Here is a 26,370-nt window from a genome sequence, read left to right on the forward strand (position 1 = left end):
CTAAGCGCTGCAGGAGTTCTCATGTTTACGCTCCCTTCTCCTGATTTGCCATAGGTGATGCTTGCAAGAATAAAAGAAACAGGAGACCTCTATGCCGTCAAGGTGCTAAAGAAGGACGTTATCCTGCAGGATGACGACGTGGAGTGCACAATGACAGAGAAAAGGATCCTGTCCTTGGCCCGCAATCACCCTTTCCTCACCCAGTTGTTCTGCTGCTTTCAGAGCCCTGTAAGTAGGACTCACACTCACCACCTCAATGGCCTCCTTTCTTCAAAAGTTGAGACCACCAAATGTGAAAGGTTTCATAGAGTATCAGAAACTTTAGGGTATGGCTTCCAGGGTGGGTTCATTTGAAGTATCCAGTGACTTCTGATGACCAGAACCAATGAACTCACCATTTCCTTTCATGCTGTCCTGGAGAAGGATCACTTTGAGGCTTGTGTGTCCTAAGGTGGAAAAGGTCTTTATATATAAGTCTTCTCTAACAGAGAGAAAGTCACAGAAGTCTAAGAAAACAGTAACAGTCATGGGCCTTTATCTTGCTGACCTTGGCCTTGGCTTCATTTCCTAAAAGCTGAACTCATTCTGACCCAGGGGAAAGAGTTCAGACCAGGGTAGGCCCAGAGAGGGCACCTTGATTTGTAATGTCCCCAGGCATTGCTCCTGGCCTCAGTCGGGGACCTTTGCTGGCTTCTGTGGACTGATCCTGGGATTCTAGTCTGGCTGTCCCATCACAGTGTGCATGTAGGAATGCTTTTTGGCTGCAGTTAACAGAATATGTGACTGATAGTGGTTGACACAATAAACAGAAAGGGTGAGTTTAGTTCATTAGCTCAGACTTTTTTCTTGAGAAGTCTGACAGTAGCAGTGTAAGGGTTGGGTTGGTTGCTTAGTGACATGAGGCAACTCTTCTCCTTGGGGTCTCATGGTATTTGCCATGGACCTAAATGTCATACCTCATACGACAGCACCCAAAGCAGGAAGCACAGAGGACAGAGGCAGAAGGACTTCACAGGCTACTTTCCTTATATCAGGGAAAGACTTGAATTACAGGCTCACCATTAGCTGAGAGGGAGGCTGGAAGAGCCAATACCTTGCCAAGATAAGCTGCTTCACTGTGACTGGCTCCTGCCAACCTTGAGTCCTCCCTCCAGACAGAGCGCCTGGCTCCCCATTTAGCACTGGGCTCAGAACTGGGCTTCTTCTGTCAATGGAGAGGGAAGAGGCACCCATAAAGGCACCAAGAGGGTCCGCCACAGATATGACTTAACTTGCCATCAAAGGCATTCTGAAAAGGAGAATTCGGGACCTGCCCTTCCCCTGTGCCACCATAAAGGAAGTAAAGGGTGTGGTGGGAGCGGGATGAAGGCTTCCCTCCTGGTCCATTGATGCTGCAGTGCATTTCTTGGGAGAGTGACAGCTGTGCTAGGGCTGGAGGGCCCAGTTAGAATTCATCAGGCAAAGAGAATGAAAGAGGCCATGGAGTACAGGGTAAATAGCTCAGGCCTGTGGCTACTGGTAAATGGGAGCAGGGGCTGTGATTAAAGCTCATGAGCATAAAAGGTGAGGTCAAGAAGGGGCCTGGTGAGAAGCAAGATAGCAGAAGTGGGCCAGGTAAGGATCAGTCTGTGAGAGCTTCATAGGCCCTGTTAAAGGAGCTTGGATTTTAGTCTCTAAGGATGAACATTCAAGCAGAGGAATAATCAGATTGAATTTTTAAAGTATAAAAAAGTACATTTTTGCAATAGGTATTACAAGCATCCTCCAAGTATCCATTTCCTTTTTCAGCAGTGGCAATGCTGAGTCCTTAACTGTTAGGCCACGAGGAAATGCCTTCATATCCTTTCTTGAAAGAAACAATTATTACTAGTTTCCAGTGTAGCCTTTCACAGATTTTTTTTGCACATAAAAACCTACACATTTTGTTCATCCATATTTATTTTAGAAAACACACATAAAGGGTAGTATATATTTGGCCACTATTCTGTACACCCCCCTCTTTTTAAGAGAAAAAGTCCAAAATAGTTTTATTGAGGGAATGAATCTCTATAATGTAGCTCGCAAAATGTATACAATTTAAAAAATTAAGCTATAGTTGATAAGTAACACTATATTAATTTCAGCTATACAAAGTAATGATTTGCTGAGTTCCCATCGTGGCTCAGTGGTAATGAACCTGAGTTCCGTGAGTATCCGTGAGGACATGGGTTCAATCCCTGGTCTCACTCAGTAGGTTAAGGATCCACATTGCCATAAACTGTGGTGTAGGTCACAGATGCGGCTCGGATCCCATGTTGCCGTGGCTGTGGCGTAGCTCTGATTCAATCCCTAGCCTGGGAACTTCCATGTGCCGCGGGTGTGGCCCTAAAAAGACAATAAATAAATAAATAAATAAATAAATAAATAAATAAAGACTTGCTCTTTCTATATGTGATAAAATGACCACCACAATAAGTCTGTTAACATCCGTCATCATACATAGTTATAGTATTTTTGTTCTTGTGATGAGAACCTCTAAGAGCTACTATCTTAGCAACTTTCACATACGCAGTGCTGTGTTAGCAACTCTAGATGCCTTGTTGCACTTTTCATGTCCATTCACCTCATTTTTTTGAAGACTGTAATAACATATCTTGAGATTGTTTCCTCTTTGTACATACCTGGCTGTCTCATTTGCCAATGGCTGCATAGTATCCCATTTTAAGAATGTGATGCATTTCATTTAACTGTTTCCTATTGCTGAATATTTAGGTTATACTTTTTTTCAATCCAACTTTTAGTGAGTCCACTTATACTTTATCTTTACGTACTTGTACTGTGATTTCTATGTGATACTCTACTAGAAGTGGTCTTGCTTGGTCAGCAGTAGATGCATTTATAATTTTGATGGAGTCAAAATTATATCTTACCTCATTGCGGTTAGAGATAGCTAACATGTTATCACTTATGTACTGTTCCAAGTGCTTTATGGGTATTATCTCAGCAATCCTTACAGTAATCCTATGAAGTATGTTCTATTAGCATCCCTCCCATTTTACAGATGAGCAAACTGAGGCAGGAAAACATCTAGCTTCCAAGTGGCAGAGGTTTTCAGGCCAGTCCATCTGAATGCTGAGCCCAAGCTCTTCCCACCTGCTTGCTGTATTTCTAAATTCCCACTCCCAAACCACATGAGAGAAAGCTTATTTCCCCACCCTCCTATTGTGGCAGGCTACCTGTCATTTTGATGGTTGGAGAGGTTTTGAAAAAAGGTGTCTTTGGAGTTCTGATTGGCATTTCTCTGACAGTGAGTGATGCTGAGCTTTCACATATGTTTAAGGGCCATGTATGTTGGCACAGTCACATGTGCAGCCTGGAGAATGGATGGAGCAGGGAAAGCTGGAAGTTGGGAACATGGAGGAGGTGTGAAGGGGGACACATGGCATGTACTTCCAGGCAGTCCAAGTACATCCTGAGGAGCCGGGGCTTCAGCTAATAGCTTCTGGGGCACTCCTTCTTCCCGCCCCTTGTGGTCTGGGCTCCTTGAGGCCATACCCTCCTCACCAGAGTCTTCAGTGGCTCCAGGAGCCCTGCTGCTCTTCCCTGGAATCTCTGCTTCCTATCCCCAAATCCCATGATTCTTCAGAACTCCAGTTTTGTCCATCCTCCCCTGCTACCCGGAGTACCACCCAAACACTACTTGCCATGCTCTGTACTCTGTTCTCCTAAAGCCTTTCCTCTGCCCTCACAAATTGTTTGCTCAGAGAATAGTGAGGTGGCAGCTCTGGGCTCAGGAACACGCTTAGAAAGAAGGAACACTGGTGGGTGGTACTGGGCTTCAAGCTCACCCCCCCAGTCCATGGGTCGGGCAGGGCCACACTCAGGTCATCTTCCCAGGGCTGCACCAAAAAACAGATGGTTTCCTATGACTTTGCTCAGACGATAGTAACTGGCTGATAACCTTTGAGTCAGACCTTGACTGACATGGCTGTTTCAAGTTACTGTAATGAACAAATAAAGAACTATATCCTACTCAAGTCCAGGGGACTTTTACCTACTAAAGGAAGTCCTCGTGATGCTAGAACAGCAGACTGAGATCTTAAGAACAATTAGTGGAAAAGAAATTAACCTGGGACATATTGGAAAATCAGTGACTATAGCATATATATGGCAGAATTTTCAAGAGCAACCTGAAGTATACAATATCCCTCAATGTTAGTGTCCATGTGGGATTTCCACTGTTTCGCAGGTGAAGCCTTTAAACAACACTGGCCATTTTTTCCCCCGTGACAGTTTTATGTATGGCCACAAGGTGGCGGTCATTACCGCAAGGTGATTTTTATTTCTTCTCCCGGAAGAGAAAGGAGCTGCCTTTGGAGTTTAAAATTTGTGCTTTGCACTAGAGGTCTCCAAAGCAAAGGATAAAAGGAATTTCCACTTGCCCTAAGTCTAGATGATAAACCAAGTGCTGGGAACCAAAGGCATTTTTCTCCTGCTGAGATAGAGATATGTAATTTTCATTTTGCTGTAGTTGAAGTTTTCTCTTGGATTTGCGAGTATCAGGCTCCACTAGCAAGGATGGCCTTTGCTCTCTGCATCTGTCCATCTGTCAGAAATCCTCAGTCGCTATCCTCATTTGCTATTGAAAAACTAACTCTCAAGAACAGCAAACATGAGTGATCATGAGAAATTACAAAGGGTAAGGTTCTACTTTTTAGCTCCTGGGTTTGACAGGCCCTGACCTTTGAAATGAGATGCTAATAAGCGTGTAATGCTGAACTGTGACAGTCTCCCGAGCAGAATTAGAGGTGAGCTGAGGGAGGTGTGGGGGTCACTCCCCAGCTGTTTGCAATGTTATCACTTCTTCATGAAAATGCTTGTAGAAGCAGCCCTCCTCTTGCAGCCCAGCCCCCACATGGAGTGGGTGTCTTTCAGGGCCAGAGAAAGGGAGCAACTTGCTGAGGATCCCTCGGGCTGTGAGTGGTGGAGACAAGGTTCATCTCTGGGTCAGGCTGACTGTGGAGGCCGGCTCCATCCACTTGCCGTTTCCCGCAACACTTAGCTTGTTGATTGTCCATCTACTAAAGCTTGTTGATTGTCCATCTACTAAAGCACCTCCTATCTGCCCTGACTCCCCTCCAACCCCCTGATAGGGAGACAGCTTATCCCTTGGAAATGGAAGACCCGAGTCCTTCCAGCTCTGTTTTCTTCTGTCCAAATGGCTTGTGACTACCTTAAAATTCCTCTGAGCCTTCAGGTTCTATGGTTGAGATGAAAGCAGGATTGCAGTGAGGACCAGAGGCGAGAATGCAGATGTGGTGTTGTTGCACGTGCAGCACTGTTCAAAAGCTAGTGTGGGCCGAGTGCTTTGATGACCGCTTCCTTCCCCACCCCAAAGACAGATGTCCCCAGGGGCCAGCACAGACCCCACCCAGACACACCCCACAAAATAGAGTTTGTGAGCTCCTTTTGTTCTTGGCCAAAACAAAAAGATAAGCAAATTTCAAACAACAGATAATTTATCAAGTTTGCTACATAGGATTTTGAGCCCATCAATTATTGCCCCTGATCTTTTCATAATAATACATGCAACCTGCAAGTATATCATGATGTTGCCATCCTCATAAATTTCTGAGAGCATTGCCGATCCTAATAGTTTGTAAATGATTTGATAGTCTGGATCATGACTTACAAAAATGCTTTCTAGCCTTGGATCTGTTGATTTTATTTCTGATAATCTAGCTGTAGAAAACAACGTAAAGAGTGAATAAAGGTTATGCATAAAGATGTTTAATTTTCATTGCACTCGTTACAGTAGGAAAATATTGGACACAGCCTCAGCATTCAGCAATAGGAATCCACTGCAATACTCTTCTGTTTGGTGGTGGTTTTCAGCCAGGAGAGAAATAATTGCATATTGAGTAGCTAAATGGTTGTGTGTCACTGTCAGAAATCTCTGACATCTATTATTTACTGCATACAATCCTTACATCAGCCCTAAAAGATAGGTCTAGTTATTATCTTTATTTTGCTGCATGATAGAGTAAAGGAGTTGTTACTTGCTCTAAATCTAGTGTGGTACATGGTGGAGCTAGGAGATGGGAGCCCAGGAATGGAACAGAAGTGATGATCGTGAGCCTCATGAATCCATATCAGGTTCTGCCCACGACAGTGACTTGGCCAGCCTGGTCACTCCTCCAAAAAAAAGCCTGAAAGGAAATGATGCCAGGAATCTATCAGGGCCTGTTACTCAGGTAGTGGAATTATGGATGATCTTTCTCTTCTTTGTTCTGTCTGCCAGCTGCTGTAATGTATTTCTGTTTCTTTATCAGTAGGGGTGGGAGGAGTGAGGCGTTCTGAAGTGGCGGGGCAGGGGCTGGGGGGGGGGCAGCCTGGTGATGTGACACCGTGTTCCCCACTCTTTCAGGTTAAATTCACTTCACATTTCCTTCATCTCCAGCAGTGACTGTGGTGTCAGCAGCTGAGCCGCTGGCATTTGAGGCCTGGAATCTGGGGCTCCCCTTGGCTCTGCTGGAACCCTGGCTGAGTACTGAGGGCAGGACAGGAGGACAAAGTAGTGGGAGCAGCAGGAGGGGGGTGGCAGAGTCAACCCTGGTCAGATGCTTTAGCCTTTGTTCAGAGACCCAGTGTGTTAAAGCAGAGGTTTCCGTTTGAAAAACCTCAAATGCACTGTGCCCTATGCTCAGGAGCTGTCTCTGGTCTCCAGGGCCCGGGCCATGTGAAGCCATGAGTCTGTTTTGGGGGAAGAACTTAGGTTTGCCTTTGTGACCTGCAGCTCAGGGAGGGTTACAGATGACCCAGGAATGCCTTTAGCAGGGACAGAGCTCATGCTCTCAGCTCCCTCCTGACGGAGTGTCCCAGGTCATCTGTGAAGCAGTGCACCTGGAGTTCTTGGCAGGGGTGTGACCTTTGTTGAGAAGCCACCCCTCAGTGTCAGTCACCAGGGCAGAAATCCTGCCTTTGGGGGTAGCACAGCCAGGAATATTTGCTGTCGGCTTACTCGACTGGGGCAAACTGACTTCAGTGCACTTAAGTCACATTTAAAATATGTCTGAAAATCACCCAGCAGCATGGGTGCAAGGAAACCGTCTTTTCTCTGGGTTCTCCGTTGTTATATTAAATATTAGCAAAGGAGTGTATGGATGAGAAAGACAGAAGAGAGAGGCAGCAGGAAAGTCATGTGACCCTGGACTGTGTCTTTCAAATCTCATCAGGAGCTGTCTACACTGCAGCCTTCAATGGGGGAGCTCTGAGTTCTCATCCTGACCTAGCTAATAACCCCCTTGTCTTGAAGAAGGTCCCCTGCCTTGGATTTTTTTTTTTTTTCCCAGTTAAGTACCTTTACCTAAATCTGTATTCTTCTGTCATCGACCTGTTGTCAGAAATTCCTTCCAGAGGGATGCTCCACTGGCTTTATGCATGTGCGGGCAGGAGGTCAGCCAGCCCTAAAGAGCCCTTCAGCTCTCATTCCCTGTCTCAGGGTTCAGGGAGTACCTGGCAGTGGCAGCCAGGCCCGGTGATGAGAAGACGCATTTGGTCCCTAAGCTCTAAGTCACAGTGACATCCTGGGCCAGGGCTGGGTGACAGTGAGTTAGGTGAGGAGACAGGGAAGTACAGCCACAAAAGCGGAAAGACTTCTCCCTCCGCAGGGCAAGGCCTCTGTGAACACCTTACATAGCTGGTGGATCCTCGGAGCCTAACTGCCCCAGCCTTGCAGAAGGGGTGGCTGAAGGATGTAGTAGCAGCAGCTGCTATTTATTCACTGAGGCCCTAGTGGATGCTGGATGCTTATGTTCATTACCAGGATCTGGACAACTGGACATTTAGGTATTTTTCACAAGTATCTTTTGAATGAAATATCTCCTGATGCCGACGGTAATCCACAACAAATAGGAAGTGTAGATACTATTAGCCTCATTTTTTCCCCCTGAATCTAAAAGTATTTAATTCTCTTTATTTATTATGACTATTATTTTTTGTCTTTTTTTTAGGGCCGTACCCACGGCATGTGGAGGTTCCCAGGCTAGGGGTCCATTCAGAGCTGTAGCTGCCAGCCTACACCACAGCCACAGCAATGCCAGATCCGAGCTGTGTCTGTGACCTACACCACAGCTCACAACAACACCAGATCCTTAACTCACTGAGTAAGGCCAGGGAGTGAACCCACAACCCGGTTCCTAGTCGAATTCATTTCCACTGCACCACGACAGGAACTCCTAATTCTCTTTATAAATACATGCAAAGAAGAAAGTAAAAATAATCCACAGTCTTACAGGCCAAAGACAACTCTTATTAGCATTGTCATATATGATCTTCCAGGTTTCTTCAATGCATAAAGACTAAACTACCAAGTTTATTCCACATTATCTTTTTTCATTTTTATTTTTTCCATCATAGTTGGTTTACAGGGTTCTGTGAGTTTTCTACTATACAGCCAGGTGACCCAGTCACACATACCTATATACATTCTTTTTCTCACATTATCTGCCATCATGCTCCATCACAAGTGACTAGATATAGTTCCCAGTGATATACAACAGGATCTCATTGCTTGTCTAGCATCATTTTAAAGGTCTGGAAACTGAAGTCCAGAGAGGTGAAAGAACTTGCCCCAGATTACACAGCAAGCAAGAGTCGGGCTGGGGTTCTTAACCATCCAGCTTCCTAATCTATGCTAGTTGCTTTATCCCACAAGTAGAAATGTCCCCTCTGCAATGTGTGCAGCTAAGGAGAGTGTCACCAGGCAGGAATTCAGGCCCCCCCCCCTTTTTTTTTTTACAATATACAGAGTGGTGGCCTTTTATAAAATACCTAAGGAAAGGCCTTTTCCTTTTACCTGTTGGGTTTCCTCCTTTCCCTGAGCCATGGGTACCACACATACAATTGGGTCAGCTTCTGGGTCATTTGGTAGAGTTTGCCTTTGGCTCAGATAAAAACAGAAAGTGAGCCAGAACATGGCGTTTCCCAAGTGGGCATGTTCCCAATTTATTCATCGTGTTCAGGCCCGGGACAGAATGCACAGAGGTTGTTTCCAGGCCCTGGATTTCTGGGAGGTTTATTTCGGACCTTTGCTTCTGTCCTCTGAGGCTTCCCAGCTTCCCGCCTCTCTGTGACTCAATAGAGCCATGGCAATGAATGGGAAGGAGGAGAACCCAGAGTTCTGGCTGTTCCCTTCGCTCCCTCTGCTTGGCTCTGCCTGCCAGAACACTCGGCGTGACCCAAGGGTTTGAAAGGTTTGGCATGTGTTTCCCTTTGAGGTTGTTTTGTTGTAGCTGGCCTCCTTGCTAGCCTTCATCGATGCTGATGACCTAGACCTGGCCTCGACCCCCCACCTCCATGGTTCTAAGGTGGTTCCTGGATCGCCTGTCATTTCCTGTGACTCATCTGAGACTTGCCAGGATCAGCTCTGGTCTCTGCATTCCCCGACCGCTGCCTGAGCTTTGTGGTAGTGAGTTTTGGTCATGGTTTTCCCTGCCCATGCCTGGGAACCTGCCAGAGTCTAGATCCCCTGGCCTTAGCAGGGCCCTGCTTTAAAAGCATGGGGCTTGAAGTGCTGGGAGCGGCTCCAGGCCTGAGAATGTGATGGGCTTTCTGCCAAATAGTTTAGTGAGAAGTCAGCTGGACCGGAATCACCATGATGGAGAGCTAAGCCAGAGAAACAGTCCTTTGAATCCTTGGTCTAGTTGGGATGAGAAGATTAACACACATGGAACAGACAGTACAGTGACTGGATTTACTTTCTGCTACAAAAGGAAAGGGACCCGAAACTGGACACTGGATTCTGGGGGAGAATCTTACCTACAGGCCAGTCTTTCTTTGGTTTGTTATAAGACTAACAATCCAACTGGCAGCACCTCAGGGTGGCCTCTAGGTGATTCCCTGGGAGTAGCTGGAGTGGGTCTCACTTTAACCCTGAACCGAGAATCATGCAGTGTAAAAGCCCACTGCTCTGGGTGGAAACTGTAGGCCAGAGTGGACTGAAGTTTTGAAATACTTGAGTTCCCCATAATTATTTCATCACTGGTAGGAACTCAGCTGTGTCCATCTCTTCCAGATTATTCTGGGGCCACTCACGACAACATCAGCCCACCCTTCTATATAAATGTAGCAGAATTGGAATCACAAAGACTTACCCGCCAGCAGGTGACCATCAGAGGTGTCAGTTCATTTGGCCATGTGCCTGGCTTGCTTTCAGGGTATGTGCTCGGCTTCGAGGTCTTAGGGTGCAGCGGTGAACACAGGAGGGGGGCCCTTCCCTCATGGAGCCAGGTTCTCCTAGGCAATTGGGGACCCGAGCAGTCTGTCCACAATGTGGAGTCTGCCGCTGAGCCTCTGAGTGGTCTGGTCACAATAGCAGTTGTGAGCCTGCCATCTGTTCAGAGGAGAGCCCATGGGGCTTGCCTGAAGCTGCATGTGCACACGGATTCATGTGTGCTGCAATGGAAGGAAGACCTGATGGAGATTCCTGGGGGCAGGGATGGGCCAGGATCCTTGGCCCTGCTGGGCTTGGGGCAGAGCTGAGCAGTTCACCTCCCCAGGCTCACCTTTGATGTTTACGCCGTGTCATCCACTGTGAGCACCGGCCTCTTCTCTGGCAGCCCCACACCCGGCTGCATGGACCCTCTCCCACCCCCAATATCAGTGTCTCTAGACTGATTGCTGTCCTGCCGGTCCTGCCCTGTGCTCTCAGGTAGAACCTCAGCTCTGGCTCACAGCAGCACCCCCCGCCCCGCAACCCCTATACACACGCTGGGGGGCTTTGGTGAGCCCTGCCCTGTCTTCCATTCCCCGCCACCCAGGGATTCCTGTTTCCTTTCCGTGCGAGGCCTCCAGGTTTCAGTGTATTTGCACAGTAGAGGAGCCCACTCCCACCCACTTCTTGAGGACGGTCTATAAGGATATATTTCTCAGGTCTTATGAAGGGAGTCTTGGAGTTCTTCCAGAGTCTCTTCATTCCATTCTTAGGGCGTACAATTTTTTTCAACATGAAAATGATGTAATATGTAATTCTCAACTAAAACAGAAGAGGAGAGCCCTTCCAGTAAAAGCCCCCCGCCCCCCCCCGCCCCCGCCACCACTGCCATGCTTTTCCCTCCTGTGCTGTGGCCGTGGGAGGTGCCTTCGCCCTTGTCCTTCCTGTCACTTCCCACTCCCAGGGAGTGTGGGGTCATGGTCTCCCGGTGAAGTGGGAACCAGCCCATGCCAGCAATAAGCCCAGACCTTCTGCTCTAGCGGGCGTCTGCCAGTGGGGGTGGGAGTGGGGGTCCAGATGAATTAGGCACAACCAACAAAGTAGAGAACTTGACCTGGCATGCTGCCAGCTCTTCGGAAACCTGTGGGCTTGAGGGGTTGCTCATGAATGCAATTGTCCCTCCTTACTTTGGCTTCAGGGCAGATCTGTGGCAGGAAGTTATCTCCACCTCGCTCAGAGCTTCACCCTCTACCTTGACCTTCACTAGCAGACAGATAGTTTAAGTAAGTGAATGGCTGGGCAATTTTCAACCTTTCTAGTAAAATAAAATAATTAAAATTAAATCGCTTATTTGCATAATTTTCTGGCTACTAATATTTGGGGCAGGGTAATCCTTGGTTACAGCGGTTGTTCTGTACACTGTGGAATGTTTTGGCAGCATCCCTGGCCTCTACTCTACATGCCGGTAACCCTTCCCCACTTATGAGGACCAAAAACGCCTCCAGACAGGACCAGATGCCTGCCCCTGGAGGAGGAATCTCTCCATCTGAGAATGGCTGCCTTGCAGGAGTGTCTGGTGGTCTGGCCTAGATGGGGGAAGTCAAGCGGGCGAGAACACTCTGCTTTTTATAGGGGCCAAAGCAAAACGTGTCCAGTCTTCTTTATAAAAACATGAGCATTATCTCTTTTTTTTCCCCCCTGAGTTTGTAGACAGAGTTCCTGTTTGGAGGCTCGGGGCAGCTGTCAGGGGCTGCACTGTGGAGTTTGCAAGGGCTGGGGCCCTGGGCTGGGAAGAGGCTGCGGAAGAAAGGGGTCTGGTGAATGTGAGTGAGGGTTAGCACGCTGCCAGCAGTTCTGATAAAGGCAGAATTATCAGACCTGGGGGCATGTAGGGAACAAAAGATTAGCTCTGTGAGCATATATTTAAAAGGGGTATATGTTAAAAATGGAAGCAGTCCAAAGAGCGCCGCTTCTTGTGTTTTGGCGTTTATACTTGCAGTTTACCAACAAGGCATTGAGTGAGTGGCATTTTATGAAAATATTTGTCGCCACCCTGGTCTTATAGGGGTAGCTATCTGTGAGTCACAGTCCCATCCTGTGTGTGATGCATGTGACTGGACTTTACAGACTGAGATAAAGCTCTCAGAGCCATTTCCCAACCAGTGTAGAAGAATGTGCTGGTAGCAGTATAAGGGTGCTTTGGTGGAAAGTGGACTGGCTGTTTTCTTTCTTCTGTTTTCCATGTTTGGCAACGTCACTTCAGCTTAAGACACAGATACCTGAGGGGCTCTCTGCAAAACCGAATGGTTCTGCATATTAAAAGTAGATCCTAGCCACCAGAGACATTGCCTGTTCCTATATTGGATGGCAATATTGTACCTACCTTGCATTTTAAATTCAATTCAGTGAATGTTTATTGAGCCAGACACATTATGTGCCAGGGATTGAAGACATAGAAAAGAACAAAATGTGGACCTGTTGCTTTCAGTCAAGGAGCATCCTAAACACAGATACCTTGTGTCACTGTGTGATAGAAGAAAGTCATGGCTTGCTCCTTGGGGACATTGGAAGGCCTTCTGTGGGAGGGGCTGTCTGAGCTGTACTTTGAGGATGGCTAGGAGCCCTACAGTGACAGGAGGGGGTAGGGCCTCCCAGACAGAGGTAACAGCATTGCAAAGACACAGAGGGGTAAAATTGTATGATGTGGAGTTCCCATTGTGGCTCATCTGGTTAAGAACCTGACATAATATCTGTAAGGATGCAGGTTTGATCCCTGGCCTCATTTAGTGGGTTAAGGATCCTGCATTGCCACAAGCTGCAGCATAGATCACATACATGGCTCAGATCCAGTGTTGCTATGGCTGTGGTGTAGAATGGCAGCTGCAGCTCCAATTTGACCCCTAGGCTGGGAACTTCCATACACCACAGATTGAACTGTAATAATTTTTTAAAAATTACAGAAATAATTTTAAAAAATATGCAATTTTCCAAGGAACCCCCTCAGATAACTAGATGTAGTAGGACTGCAGGAGAGGAAATGTGGGGAGAAAAGAAGACATCTTTGCTGAAGAGCTTAGACTCAATCTTGAAGTGAAAGTGGCAAAGGATTTGAAGTCAGGGAGCAACTGAATATTTGCATTTTAGGAGGGCTGGAGGTAGCCGTATGCAGAGGGAGGAGACAGGGGGAACAGAGCTGGAAAGGCTGCTGAACCTTCCTGCTCCACAATGGCAGTCACAGGAGTGATGAGTTAAGGAAACACTAGGAGAGGACTTTTAGGATGAGAGAGTGAGAGGAGTGGTCAGAGTTCTCACTGGTTAGGAGCTGGGGGATAGAATAAATGGGTTCCCTTTGCAGAAAATCCACTGGTAAGATGACTATTGCTCAGAGAGATGGTTCAAATGGCAGATTAGATTTTAATGCCAACAGTGTCCTCCTGGCATAGTAGAAACTATAATTTAAAATATTTCATGGAGTTCCCGTAATGGTGCAGCAGAAACAAATCTGACTAGGAACCATGAGGTTGCGGGTTCCATCCCTGGCCTCACAGGTTAAGGATCCGCTGTTGCCGTGAGCTGTGGTGTAGGTCACAGATGTGGCTTGGATCTGGAGTTGCGTGGCTCTGGCGTAGGCCCGCAGCAACAGCTCTGATTAGACCCCTAGCCTGGGAACCTCCATATGCTGTGGGTGTGGCCCTATAAAGACCAAAGACAAAAAATAAAATAAAATAAAATATTTTGGTAGGGTTTTATAGAGGGAGAAGAGAGGAGAGATGAAGAGGGATTTCTATTCTTTCTTTCTTTCTTTTTTTTTTTTTTTTGGCCACACCCATGGCATGTGGAAGTTCTCAGGCCAGAGATCGAATCCATGCCACAGCTGTGACCTACGCCAGATTCTTAACTCACTGAAGCAAGCTGGGGATCGAGCCTGTGCCTCAGTAACAACCCTAGCCCCTGCAGAGAAAATGCCAGATTCTTAACCCGCTGCACCACAGTGGAAACTCCTGAAGAGGGATTTCTAGGTGATAGTGGCTAAGGGTAGGAAAAAAAAAAAAAAAAGAATCAGAAGAAAGTGGTTACATAGGAGGAGGTGTCAAGCTCCAAGATGAAGTCATTTTACCAAAGGACTCCAAGCTAGCCAGCTGCTGGATCTGGGATGTGGTTGCTGGCATCACCGTCAACCTTCACTGTTGCTATCACTATTCTTATCCTTGGGGTTTGACTGGCCCACCAAAACTTCATGTCACCAGCTGTAGCTTCTTTACAACGTTAACCCAGTGTCCTCCCCTGGGTAAACCTTTTCACTTGTTTCAGATTACTTTGCCCTTCCTCTTCCCAGAGCTGTGCCTTTTTCACTTTGGTCTCCCTACCTTTATAGTGAGGTCTGCTCTTTCTTCCTCCGTGGACCCTGGGGATCTGTATTTCACCACACTGCAGAAAGGGTCTTGTTCCCCAGCCAGAGGGCCGGAGAGAAACAGTGTTGTGACTGCACTGGAAGAGACTCAAACTCAAGAGAGCACCTGGTTGGCACATTCCAAATGGAAACCTCCAGCATGCAGCCCCATAGCGCAGGGAAGGGACAGACTCTCGGCCAGTGGATTCCCAGGCATCATCTTGAGGCACAGAATGTCTAGTTGATCCACAGACCCAAGGGAGATATGAAATCTTGACTTCTTTAAGAAAGTTGCAAGAGCCTCTGTCATGAAAAAGGATCTGACAAAGTGAAATGACATTTTTATTCTTTATTCCATAGCTCTATACAAATTAAAGCCATAAATATCTTCAGTCGATTTGTTTCTGTTTGATGCTGAAACCAAAATCTTTATAAAAAGAATGTACTCTGTGAAATAAGGATTTAAAGGAATCCTATTCTGCATACTTTTAAAGGACCAAAACTTTTTAAGTGACTAATCACCTAAGGTATCATCTTTGGAGAATTTAAATTCAGAATGAAAACAGCATGGCCTATGAGTAAGAATCCACTCTCAGAGATGCCTGTTTATCCAGACTAATAACAATGACATTTGTCATAGTACAGGGACTAGACTGTTAACACTGTCCTCTTATTCTCAGCAACTTCATCAGAAGTCCCACTCATTGTAGGACTTCATAGAAATGGCATTGGGAATAGTATGCAACTCTTTAAAAAAAACATGGTTTCGATGACTTGGTACAAGGAAATATGTAATATAAGCAAAAAAGGAAGGGTATGTTTTCACGTTTTCTCTTTTTCTGCTCTCAAACATGTTATAAAGTATTATGTATAATTAGGATGTAGTTAAAATTACCTTGTAAATGTCTTGGGCTCCCTGAAATCCCCAGGTCTTTGGATACTAAAAGCCATAAATAGTTTTATTTCTCCTTATTTTTAGACTTCTATCTCTGGGTGTCAGGATTATAGGCAATTTTATTTTCTCCTCAATTTTCCATTTGAATGAGGAACATGTAATTACCTTTATAAACAGGGAAAATCCAAAAGCTTCAGAAATAAAGGGAAATGAAGTGGCATCAAGCAGGCCTGCTTCTCTTGGACTCTTTCACAAGCTATTTTAACTGCGGGCAGGGCACTTCGCTTCTTTGCACTTGACTTCCACAAAACAGATGGATAAAACTCATCTTGGCAGTTGGTCTCAGCTTTTCTAATTTTATCAGGAAGAAAAAAGAGTCTCTTGCTGTGTTGGTTCCTCAAGGGTTGATTAACCCTTACCCTGGTCCAGGCACAAGAGGTGGTGGTACTGGAGGTGAATCATTTGGCATGGGGGCTCTGCCTTAAAAGGTTTCCAGTCCTCCAATGGAAACAAGACCAAGTACACAAGCCAGCACAGCCAGCTCAGTGATGCTGGGCAGATGTGCGTGGACCAGAGATGCCCAAGGAGGCTCCACCAGGAAGAGCACTCTTGTGCTTAGGGATATACCTGATCATCTGTTTGCTGCTTCTTTATGCTTTAAGGAACATCCTGGCCCAGATGTTTCTCAGCATCTTGAACTGCAAGTTTCCTTGCCTCCTTTCCCACGTCTGGTACCTATGCCAGTAAGCCTTGTGAGGTTTCCTTACAAGAGGCCAGAATACATCCAGTTCACCAGGAAAACACTGGGTCTTTGGAAAGAGCTGTGTGTTCCTCTAGGTTTAAAATGCAAGCTCCTAAAGACTTGTTATATTGGAGACATTTTCACCTTCCCAAAGACTAGTCTCTGAGCTCAGATAGGATGTTTCATGCCTGTGAACTTGAAGGGAGGCTTGCCAGGTGATTGAATTAACTTCTCATATCTTCTTTGCAAAATCAATTTAAAAAAAAAGTCAGTTGATTCCCTCTCCTTGTTTCTTCCTTGAAGTCTTTCTAATCAGTCTTAGTGTGGTTAAGTTCAAGTTATTTCCAGTGCAGGCATGGTGCAATCAGATTTCCTCACAAGGGTGCTTTTCCACTGCCACCTCTTTGACGTCAGTAACTGTTTCCTGTTGATTTGCACTCCCTATTCAGCCTGTCGATGACTTTGTCAGAGAGAAATCATAAAGCAAGAGGCGCTTATGAGAAATTCAACACAGTGCTGTCTATTATCAGAGATTTCCTTTTCCTTGTCTACCACTGGTCAATAGCACTCTGCAGCTTTTGATATATGGTTGATATGTTACTCATTTAGAAATAATTCCAAAGCAATTCCTAGAACTTGGTAAGTAAGTATGGATGTGGCTCCCAGCTTGGCATTGCCTTAGAGCAGTAACTAAATTAGTCATTTCTTTAAATGTTGTCTCTGTTCTTTGAGTTATTTCCAAAAGGTAATCTGCTTCCTCGTTGTAAAACACATCTTTAAATGAGATTTACATGTGTAAATGGCAGTAACTATGGATTCTGGCTTTAAACAGAAGAATCTTTCTCTATCTGTTTATAAGAATGAGTTGGGAGTTCCTGTTGTGGCTCAGTGGGATAAGAACCCGACATAGTGTCTATAAGGATGTGGGTTTGATCCCTGGCCTCACTCAGTGGGTTAAGGATCTGGTGTTGCTGTAAGCTGCAGTGTAAGTCACAGATGTGGCTTGGATCCAGGGTTGCTGTTGCTTTGGTGTAGGCTGGCAGCTGCAGCTCCGATTTAACCCCCCTAGCTCAGGAACTTCCATGTGCCACAGGAGCAGCTGTAGAAAACAAAACAAAACAAAACAAAACAAATCTACTTTATAGAAGAGAAAAAACTATAAGAAGTCTTATTTACCATAATATGTTTGTAGTTCATAGGGGAGCGCATTTGCTTTGCAATAATGATTAGTATTATAAAGCTCTTCAAATAGAGACTATGAATTATCATCTGATATTAGAAAATTTAAAAACTTCTTAGAACTGAAATTTTGGTTAATGTGTTTTGATTTATCAAATCTAGTTTTGTGACCCCCTGTTTAGTATTCACTTGGGAGAAAGAAGTACTCCTTATCAGGTCAAGGTCATGTGCCAGGAAGGGCCCTGTACCCCGGTAGCTGGCCTGGGGTCCTCCTGACTCCTGGAACCTTTGAGATTCCTGTCCCCAGCTGAGGGTCCTTGAGCGGCTGCAGCAGCAATTCTGTTTGCTGTTTCGTTCTTGTGTCCTTGCCTGTCTGAGGGCTCCAGGAGCAGATGGCCATGGCCCCTGAAGCCTAGCGGAACTGATAGCTGCTAACCTTTACTAAGCACTTGGCAAGTGCCAAGTACTGTTTGAGCCTGTGAGTTCAGTCATCTTCTTATCCCCATTTTGCAGATGGGAGTTCTGAGAGAGAGAGAAGATAAATAGAGTATGGCAGAGGCTTTGGCATCTTGGGCTTCCTGGCTCCAGAGCCCACAGCCCTCACCGCCCCCATGATGCTTCCTCTTAGCAACATCAGGGACTTCAGTGCTGGCACATGGCCTCCCAGAGGTAGATTTTGTCCCCTTTGTGTGATGTAGAAGTAACAAGAGTGAGTATTGGTTGAGATCCTTTTCTGGGCCTGGCCCTGTGCTAGGTACTTTGCTTCTGGTTTCATCCTCACACAATCAGTGTGGTGATAGGTGTTATTACCTGAGATTTATAAATCAGGAAACCTCCTGCCCTTTAAAAATTGGTATGTGTCTCGGTTAAAATTCTCCTGGGAGCAAGGAATGGAAAAAAACTAAGGTCATGCGAGAAGGGAGAAGTAGGACTTCCCATCATGGCACAGCAGAAATGAATCCAACAAAGAACCATGAGGTTGTGGGTTCTATCCCTGGCCTCACTCAGTGGGTTAAGGATCCGGTGTTGCTGTGAGCTGTGGTGTAAGTCGCAGATACAGCTTGGTCATGTGTTGCTGTGGCTGTGGTGTAGGCCAGCAGCTGTAGCTCTGATTCGACCCCTATTCGGGGAACCTCCATATGCCACAGGTTTGGCCCTAAAAAGACAAGAGACAAAAAAAAAAGAAGGGAGAAGTAAAAATACTCAAAGATACACTAGTGTCTCATGGGACCCCAGGACACAAGTGGCCAATCTCTCCGGGGATCTGAAATTGGAAAGGTGTGAGAGATCCAGGTATTTCCTTCTCAGCTCATTCACCACTCCTCATTTCTTATCTTTGTCTTCTCTTCTCCCTTGTCCATCTGTCTGTCCATCCATCCATCCATCCATCCGTCCATCCATCCATCCATCAATCCATCCATCCATCCAGGCTTTCACTGCTCTGATATACCGAGAATTTCATGTATCCACATCACAAAGGCAGCCTCTACTCCCTAATTCATGTTCCCTCAGTTCCTGTGCACAGCAGAGCCTACAGGAAAGCCTGCCCATCTCGGTTCCAGTTTTCTAGGAAAGAGACTGTTGGGTGGTGCGGGGTTGGGGGGGAGGTGCAGCTTGGTCCAGCTTGCCTAGTAGGAGGTCCATTGCTTACCCACGTGACCGCCCCTGGGCCATCTCTTCGAGAGATCAAGGAGCTGAGCAGGTACCTCCAAGGGGATCCAGCGCACGGACCCTAAGGGGTCTCACCTCTGGTGCATGCTCACTCTACAACCACACTCCTGATGTGCTGTCACCTTGTCACAGGTACCATAGCACTTTATCTACCCAGGTGTTTTGCCTCTAACTTTTCTTCATGCAATTGCCCGTCAGTTTTACCTCCTCAGGAACAATCCTTCTGAGGGGCTTCAGGAAAGGCCCACTGCTTCTTCTGAGAGCCGCTATCAGGTCAGGGGATATTTTTATCCCCTTTGGCCTGGGGAAGTAACGCCCTGGGCAGGCTTGGCCCAGGCTGCAGTGGGTTAATGCAACCAGGCAGGTGATGACAGAAATTCTATTATTAACCAGGCACCAGCATCTTGGCCTCCTGTAACTCACTCCAGGCTGGGCTGGGCTGGGCTAGGCTGGGCTGCATGAGACAAAGAGATTTCTTAGTTGCTTTTATTCCCCCAGGTGTTGCTCACCCTGTGTTAATGACTTGCCTTGTGGTGGGTGGAATCAAAAAAGACGAGCAAGTGACAGACCAAGGGCTGGGCCACCTGGCTTTAGAAGGGAGGTTAAACCAGTCTTCGGGACCTTAGATTTCCTATGGTGCTGGTCAGGACAAGGTTTCGCTTGGAGGAGCTGGGGCCTCAAGGAAAGCCGTGCAGGGGTCCGGGCTCAGTGTCTAGGAAATTGGATATTAGAGAAACAGGAATGCTGTCTATACAGGCTTCAACCCAGAAATAGCCGTCTGCCCTTGCTGCCCAAGGAGGGATTTGGAAACACCCAGAAATGACTCAGGGCTGCCTTAATCCACCATGTGGTGAGCACCTCCCTAGTGCGTGGATCCCAACTGATGCTTCTGCTGGCTGCTTCCCAGCTGGGTTGGTCCAGCAGGGCTTAGTGTTTGTCAAGTCATCAGCGAGACTGGTTCTCCAGCAGCTCAGATGGAGTGGAGTCGTGGGCAGGAGGGGATCTTCTGCCTCATTGCTTCATCTTTGCTTTGCTTTTCAAAGGGCCTTTGCTCAACATGAAAGGTGTCCGGCTTGATGGAATTCATTCCACAGGAGTAAAACTCAGCCAGAGTTGTTGGTTTTTGGAGCGGGTGTTTTAGTATGTGTGGCAGGTTCCAAAATTTCCTGGAGTCTTTTTTCGAGCTAAGCCCTTGAAAGAGCAGAGCTGCCACCAGTTTTGGCCCACACACTGGCTCTCTCGTTATGACTGAGAGCCATAGGTGAGTGATGGTGTGTACTCAGAGGACTGAGGCCCTGCAGTTCTCAGCAGTGGGTCACCTGCGGATGGGGTGAAAGGAAGCCTCCTAAGTAGCCTTTTCTTGTTGCACCAGCGCTCGATTGTGAAAGTGGCATTTATTACTGCGAGGACCCACACTCAGCATGCTCCGCACTTGAGGACCATCTCTCACGGCGGGCAGTCACCACACCCAGCCTCACACCTGATCCTTCAGCTGTGCATTCACCTGGATTCCTTCCCCCCTCCATCCCCACTCCTGCTTGACCCAGGCTTCCCTATCCTTCCAGGCTGCTGAATCAGCCCCTCTTAGAAGCTTTCCCCACATCCCATCCCAACCTCTAAGCCTCTCTGGTGGCCCTGCTCTGTATGCACGGGACACCCCCTCTCCTGCACTGGGCTGTGTGTTCCAACTGCAAGAGCTTCCTGGGAGCAGGCCCTGGATCTCATTCATTTTATGATACTGCATCCCCGGCCTAGGCCTGACATAATATGTCCTCAGTAAATGTGTGTTCCTTCTTGTTAAGAGATTTGAGGAAGCATGAAAGATCTCGGAAAGACTCCGTAGACTCTATAAAGCCTTCAGGGACCAGAAAGACCCTCCACACCCAGAGAAGCCCCAGGATCCAAACTAGCGCCAGTTGAGTCTCCTTTCAAATGTGATTCCAACAGGCCCGAGGCCTCAGAATGTCTATTGAGGGGGAAGGTGCTTCCCAGGGGCCCTTAATAATGGCCCACAAGGGACATGAAGACCTTGCTTTCTGTTCCTGCTTTCCTAATCCCACCTCCCACTGCCTGCATAACTGCCCCAAGACACAGGCTCAAAGTTGCACTTTTCCAACATCCCATCTTTCAGATGAAAATTGGAGAAATGTGGAGGAAGCCATTTGTGACTTTGGTTTGTTTCTAATTATAAGAGTAATATACACTCATCATAGAAACCTTTAGAGATACTAAAAAATATAAAGAAGAAATAATTGTCACCCCAGATCTCATAAGCAAAAGCTGACTTGTCATCTATAGGTAATTTTTGGTCTCTTCTGTTCATATCTGCATCTTTGGCTATAACTGAAATCATTCTGCACATTGATGTGTATAATCTTTTTTTTTAACTGGAAACATCTTCACTATTACAGCTACCACCAGCAACAGCTGCCACTGTTTATTGCACAGTTTCTAGAAGCCCCACCTGAGGACATGTTTAATGAAAGTTTATTGCTCAGGATGGCTTCTCACCCCCACTTAATGATGAGTGAATCTTCTTTGTGAAAAGCTAGAGACCTTTTGTCAGCTACCTCCTCCTCTGCAAAAGAAATCGTGTAGGAATTGCTGCCAAATTTTAACTTTGCCTCTGCAGCAGACATTTTAAAATAGAGGGAACAGAAGTGTAGATAAACAGAGGGTCTCTTCACAACAAAAATAGCTTGCCAGCCAATAAACATGTTTTTATTTTTCTGCCTTGTGACATCTTGATAGGTCTTTGATAGGATGGACCATTACTTTTCCTTACATCGTCATTCTAGCTCTGCTGGTTTGTTTTCCCTTTGCTTCCTTAAAGAGCTGTATGTAGCCTGGGGGCTCTGAGCTGTACCCTCTGTTCTAGGTGGTGCCATACAGGAGGTTAGAAATGGGTAACTTTTACTTTGGGTAAAAAGACACCCATGTTTTCACAGTTCTAAAGCTTATGACTTCTTGCTGTGCATCCCAGGAATGTGAGCCTCCCCAACCTCCCCGTCTCACATATTATCTGAGAATCTGCCTTCAGGGCTGGTGGTGGGACTAAGAAAGGAGAATGACCAAGGCTGGAAAGCAGTATTTCCTTCCCCAAATCTGGAATTTAGCCCAGAGTCTGGCTTTTCAGACTTGAGATTATGAGAATCTTTTTGCGGGGGAAGCTAGAAATGGATGAAATTTCCCTTGGAATGCCCATATCTCTTTGATGCCTGCTGTCTGAGAAGCCCTTGCTAAGTCCATTGATTTCCTAAGGCCTAAGGAATAGCCTCTTCCCTACTGACCCAGTTCCAGACATCAGGTATTTTGAGCTATTGGAATTCGTGTGACTCCCCATGATATGAAAAGGTGAAGAGGCCAGTTAACAAACATGTATAAGGCAGATATACTTCCTGAGGGGGTGTTGGGGTGGCTTTGCCACCTAAGTCTTCATCGGGCCCCCAAAGCCCTTCCAAATGAACTCAGCATCAGTGCAACAACTTCTGGTGGGGATGCAGGTCTTGGACAATTTCCATCGCATACTTACCCTCTGCCCCACCCACTGATAACCTGACCTCACCTCCCTCCACCAGCCCTGCCCATACAGAAAATAGGGAACACCATTGCTCATCCAGGCTCCTCCCACCCAACTCTGCTTCTTGCCTGGGCAGTCACATACAAACGAAGGCCACTAGCTTAATCAGATGTCTTGACTGATATATTTCATTTTCTGTTGGCTTCCATTGGAGTTGTTTTATTGACATATGGTTTTTGGCTTTGTGTGTGTGAATCTCGCCATCTACCTCCACTCCTAAATCCACACCTCTCATTTGCAGAAAGAGATGTTTCATAGACCCAGAGGTTTTGTTTTGTTTTGTTTTTCCTTCTAATTAAGGTTTGTCTAAAATTGGGAATAGGAGGTCATCAGTTGTACTGTCTGATAGGGAAGGGTCCACTTCAGTCCTGATTAAACCGTGCCGGGTCAGGAGATGAACACAATCTCTGTCCACCACCTGGCTGTGGCTGCTGGTAGTGCTGAGCAAAGCTGGCAGTGCTCAAAACCAGGTGGCTTCCGTGTGCATATACACATCCTTTGCGAACTGGGAAAATACCCATTTCCTTACAAAATGACCTCCCATCCTCCTACCCAGTTCTCCTATAATCATTCTCATTCTGAAGATCTCGGCTCCCATGTCACTTGCTCAGAGAGACCTCCCCTGACACCCCAAGCAGAGGATATGATGTCATTGCTTCCTCCAGTTTTCCTTCACAGCATTTACCAGAAATTTGTGAATTTGCTTATTTATATGACTTTCTACATTTTTTTAAGTTATGTGTATTTCCCACACCAGAGCCTTGATGGATAACTACTGTGTCTATTTTATACCTGTTCTTCTCTGAATTAGGTCCCCAGCACCTAATTCAGCACCTGGTTAACCTGAACCCTATAAATATTAATGAGAGGGAGGAGTGAGGAAGTCCGTTGATCTTAGAGGTTCCTGAAGCAAAGCATTTTTCACTTTCAGTCTTTAAGACATCACTTTAATTGAAGTTTACACACTTCTTTCACTAAGCAGTCTCCATTTCATACCACTTTATTCGTAACACTGGCCTTGTACTTAGTATACTGACTGTGTCAGTGTCTTTTAAGAACCCATTTCACCTGCTGGGTTAGAGTTACTTCCAGACAGAGAAAGCATCTCACTTGACTTTAAGTTCCCCACTTCTGTTTCAGGAACCTTCGCATGGGCAGAAGGAAATTTCTAATATTAGGAGTTCCTATTATGGCTCAGCAGGTTAAGAATCTGACATAGTGTCCATGAGGATGTGGGTTTGATCCCTGGCCTCGCTCAGCGGGTTAAAGATCTGGTGTTGCCACAAGCTGTGGCATAGGTCACAGATGATGTGGCTGTGGTGTAGGCTGGCGGCTGTAGGTCCAATTCAACCCCTAGCCTAGGAACTTCCATATGTAGGTGTGGCTAGAAAGAAAGGAAGGAAGGGAGGGAGGAAGGAAGAAATTTCTAACACTGAGGCAACTCCAAAGTTGTCCTTAGACAGTTGCTTGGCTGATGTGTCTAAAGAATTTTCCTTTTTCTATGATTATTTTCTGCCCACGAGTGAGGACCTTTAGATTCCCCTTACTGCTATGATTAACCCTGCATGTTGTAGACACAAAGGCATACACCTGCATGCACCTTTCAATTTCTGTAGCTCTCTTCCAGGTTATAAAACCTAGTGATGTCAATAGGGATAGCATCATCTTTCTCACATTACAGACATTAAACATCCCTCCAAAAAGTTAAGTTCAAGGTTACCTGACATTTAAGGTCAAAGCTAGAATTAGAACTAAAGGCATCTGCCCCCTTCTCTGCTTTTGTCTGAATGCAGAAATGCAAGGTTGTGTGGAATTAAAGAAGGTCCACCTGTTACCCCCACCTCCTATCCCCTTCCCTCACCATCCCAGAGTTCTGCTTTGTCCTGACCAGCTGTCAGAACGTTTCACTAAGTACTTGCATTTTATACCCTCTTCTCCCCACGCCCCAGCCCACCAGCCCAAGGTTACATGATGCTGGCTGGCCTCTAGGCTAATGGCTACACCACGTTGGATCCTCTCTTGTGTTTGTACCCAGGATCGTCTGTTTTTTGTGATGGAGTTTGTGAATGGGGGAGACTTGATGTTTCACATTCAGAAGTCACGGCGTTTTGAGGAAGCACGAGCTCGTTTCTATGCTGCAGAAATCATTTCAGCACTTATGTTCCTGCACGACAAAGGCATCATCTACAGGTGAGTTGTGGTTGCTTGGTGACCCCTCTCATAGTTCATCGCCAGTCCATTTCCCTGATTCAGCCTATCTTTCTGTTTCTCAGGATGGAGTTGAGATCTTTTTGGAATTAAATTCACAAAGTTTTGTGTGTCCATTAGAATACACAAATGACATAGTGATTAACATTGCCGGGGACTAAAACTTGCCCCTTTGTGGCATTCATAAAATAGAGAGGCTGGGAAGAGACTGTTCAGGAATTTGCTCAGCCAAGGTTTCCTAAGGGCCTATAACTGCCAAACCGAGCCAGGGGCTGAACACAAGGCTCTACCCTCCCTCCCCCAGCCCCTGTTTCCAGTTTTAACATCGGGAGGGATTCATTCCATTTTTGGAGTCCAAGTGTAAACTGCAGGGTGGAAGCCTAATTGACCTTCATTGCTGTAATAAGAATCACAGTCAGATAGGCTTGGACTCACCTCCAGGAGCTAAGAATTGATGAGCAGTGTCCTGCCTGATGGCATTCATCCTTTGAAGCCCCCTCCCAAATAGTATTTGATTGCATTTCATGACACCGATCTTTTTTTTTTTGTGTGTCTTTTTGATATTTCTTGGGCCGCTCTCGCGGCATATGAAGGTTCCCAGGCTAGGGGTTGAATCGGAGCTGTAGCCGCCAGCCTACACCACAGCCACAGCAACGGGGGATCCGAGCCGCGTCTGCAACCTACACCACAGCTCACGGCAACGCTGGATCCTTAACTCACTGAGCAAGGGCAGGAATTGAACCCACAACCTCATGGTTCCTATTCAGATTCGTCAACCACTGCACCAGGATGGGAACTCTGACACCCGATCTTGAATGGGAATGTATGACACTTTAAATGGACTGGAAATCTGGTTGATGTTGTTAGATCTCAGAGCTCAGGGGATATCAAATTAAACTTTAGTCAGACACAGGTTGGAGAAAGTGGGAAATATGAGAGTGAGTGTTAGACAATTTTTATTCTAAAATTTTCTTTCCCTTCCCCCTGTCGTCAGTGTCCTACTCATTCATTCACATCATAAGCTAGTTGCCACATATAGTTCCTTTTTTTCTTTTTCCTCTTGAGAGGCAACTGTTGCTTTCCTTTGAGAAAAGGTATCTGTCTCATATTAATTAGGTGCATGATGTTGAAGTAAAGAATTTCCTGATTGAAATGTGCGGTTTATTAGCTTTGCTCAATGCTATTCCTTTGGTGAGCTCATAACAGTATTAACATCATCCTTGACGTGGGAGAGAGCTTTAAAAGCTGAGTATTCTGGAGTTCCCATCATGGCTCAGTGGAAATGAATCTGACTAGCATCCATGAGGACACGGGTTTGATCCCTAGCCTTGCTCAGTGGGTTAAGGATCCAGTGTTGCCGTGAGCTGTGGTGTAGGTCATAGACACAGCTCGGATCTGACATTACTGTGGCTCTGGCATAGGCCGGCGGCTGTGGCTCCAGTTCAACCCCTGGAAACCTCCATATGCCTTGGGTATGGCCCTAAAAAGACACACACACACACACACACACACA

The 26,370-nt window shown here is 46.3% G+C and overlaps 1 protein-coding gene across 14 annotated transcripts in view; it reads left to right on the forward strand.

Moving 5' to 3' along the window:
* PRKCH (protein kinase C eta) overlaps positions 1-26,370 on the forward strand; it is a 229,650-nt gene that overhangs the window by 133,644 nt on the left and 69,636 nt on the right. For all 14 annotated transcript variants that reach the window (XR_007133208.1, XM_047767479.1, XM_047767483.1 and 11 more), the window contains exons 9-10: positions 55-228; positions 24,685-24,839. Coding sequence is in view for 13 of the 14 variants with exons in the window: in XM_047767479.1 (XP_047623435.1) it covers positions 55-228; positions 24,685-24,839 (329 nt within the window). In the remaining variant the exon portion in view is untranslated. The remainder of the gene's footprint in view (positions 1-54; positions 229-24,684; positions 24,840-26,370) is intronic.

This window comes from Phacochoerus africanus, chromosome 2, assembly GCF_016906955.1.
Source record: "Phacochoerus africanus isolate WHEZ1 chromosome 2, ROS_Pafr_v1, whole genome shotgun sequence".
NCBI lineage: Eukaryota > Metazoa > Chordata > Mammalia > Artiodactyla > Suidae > Phacochoerus > Phacochoerus africanus.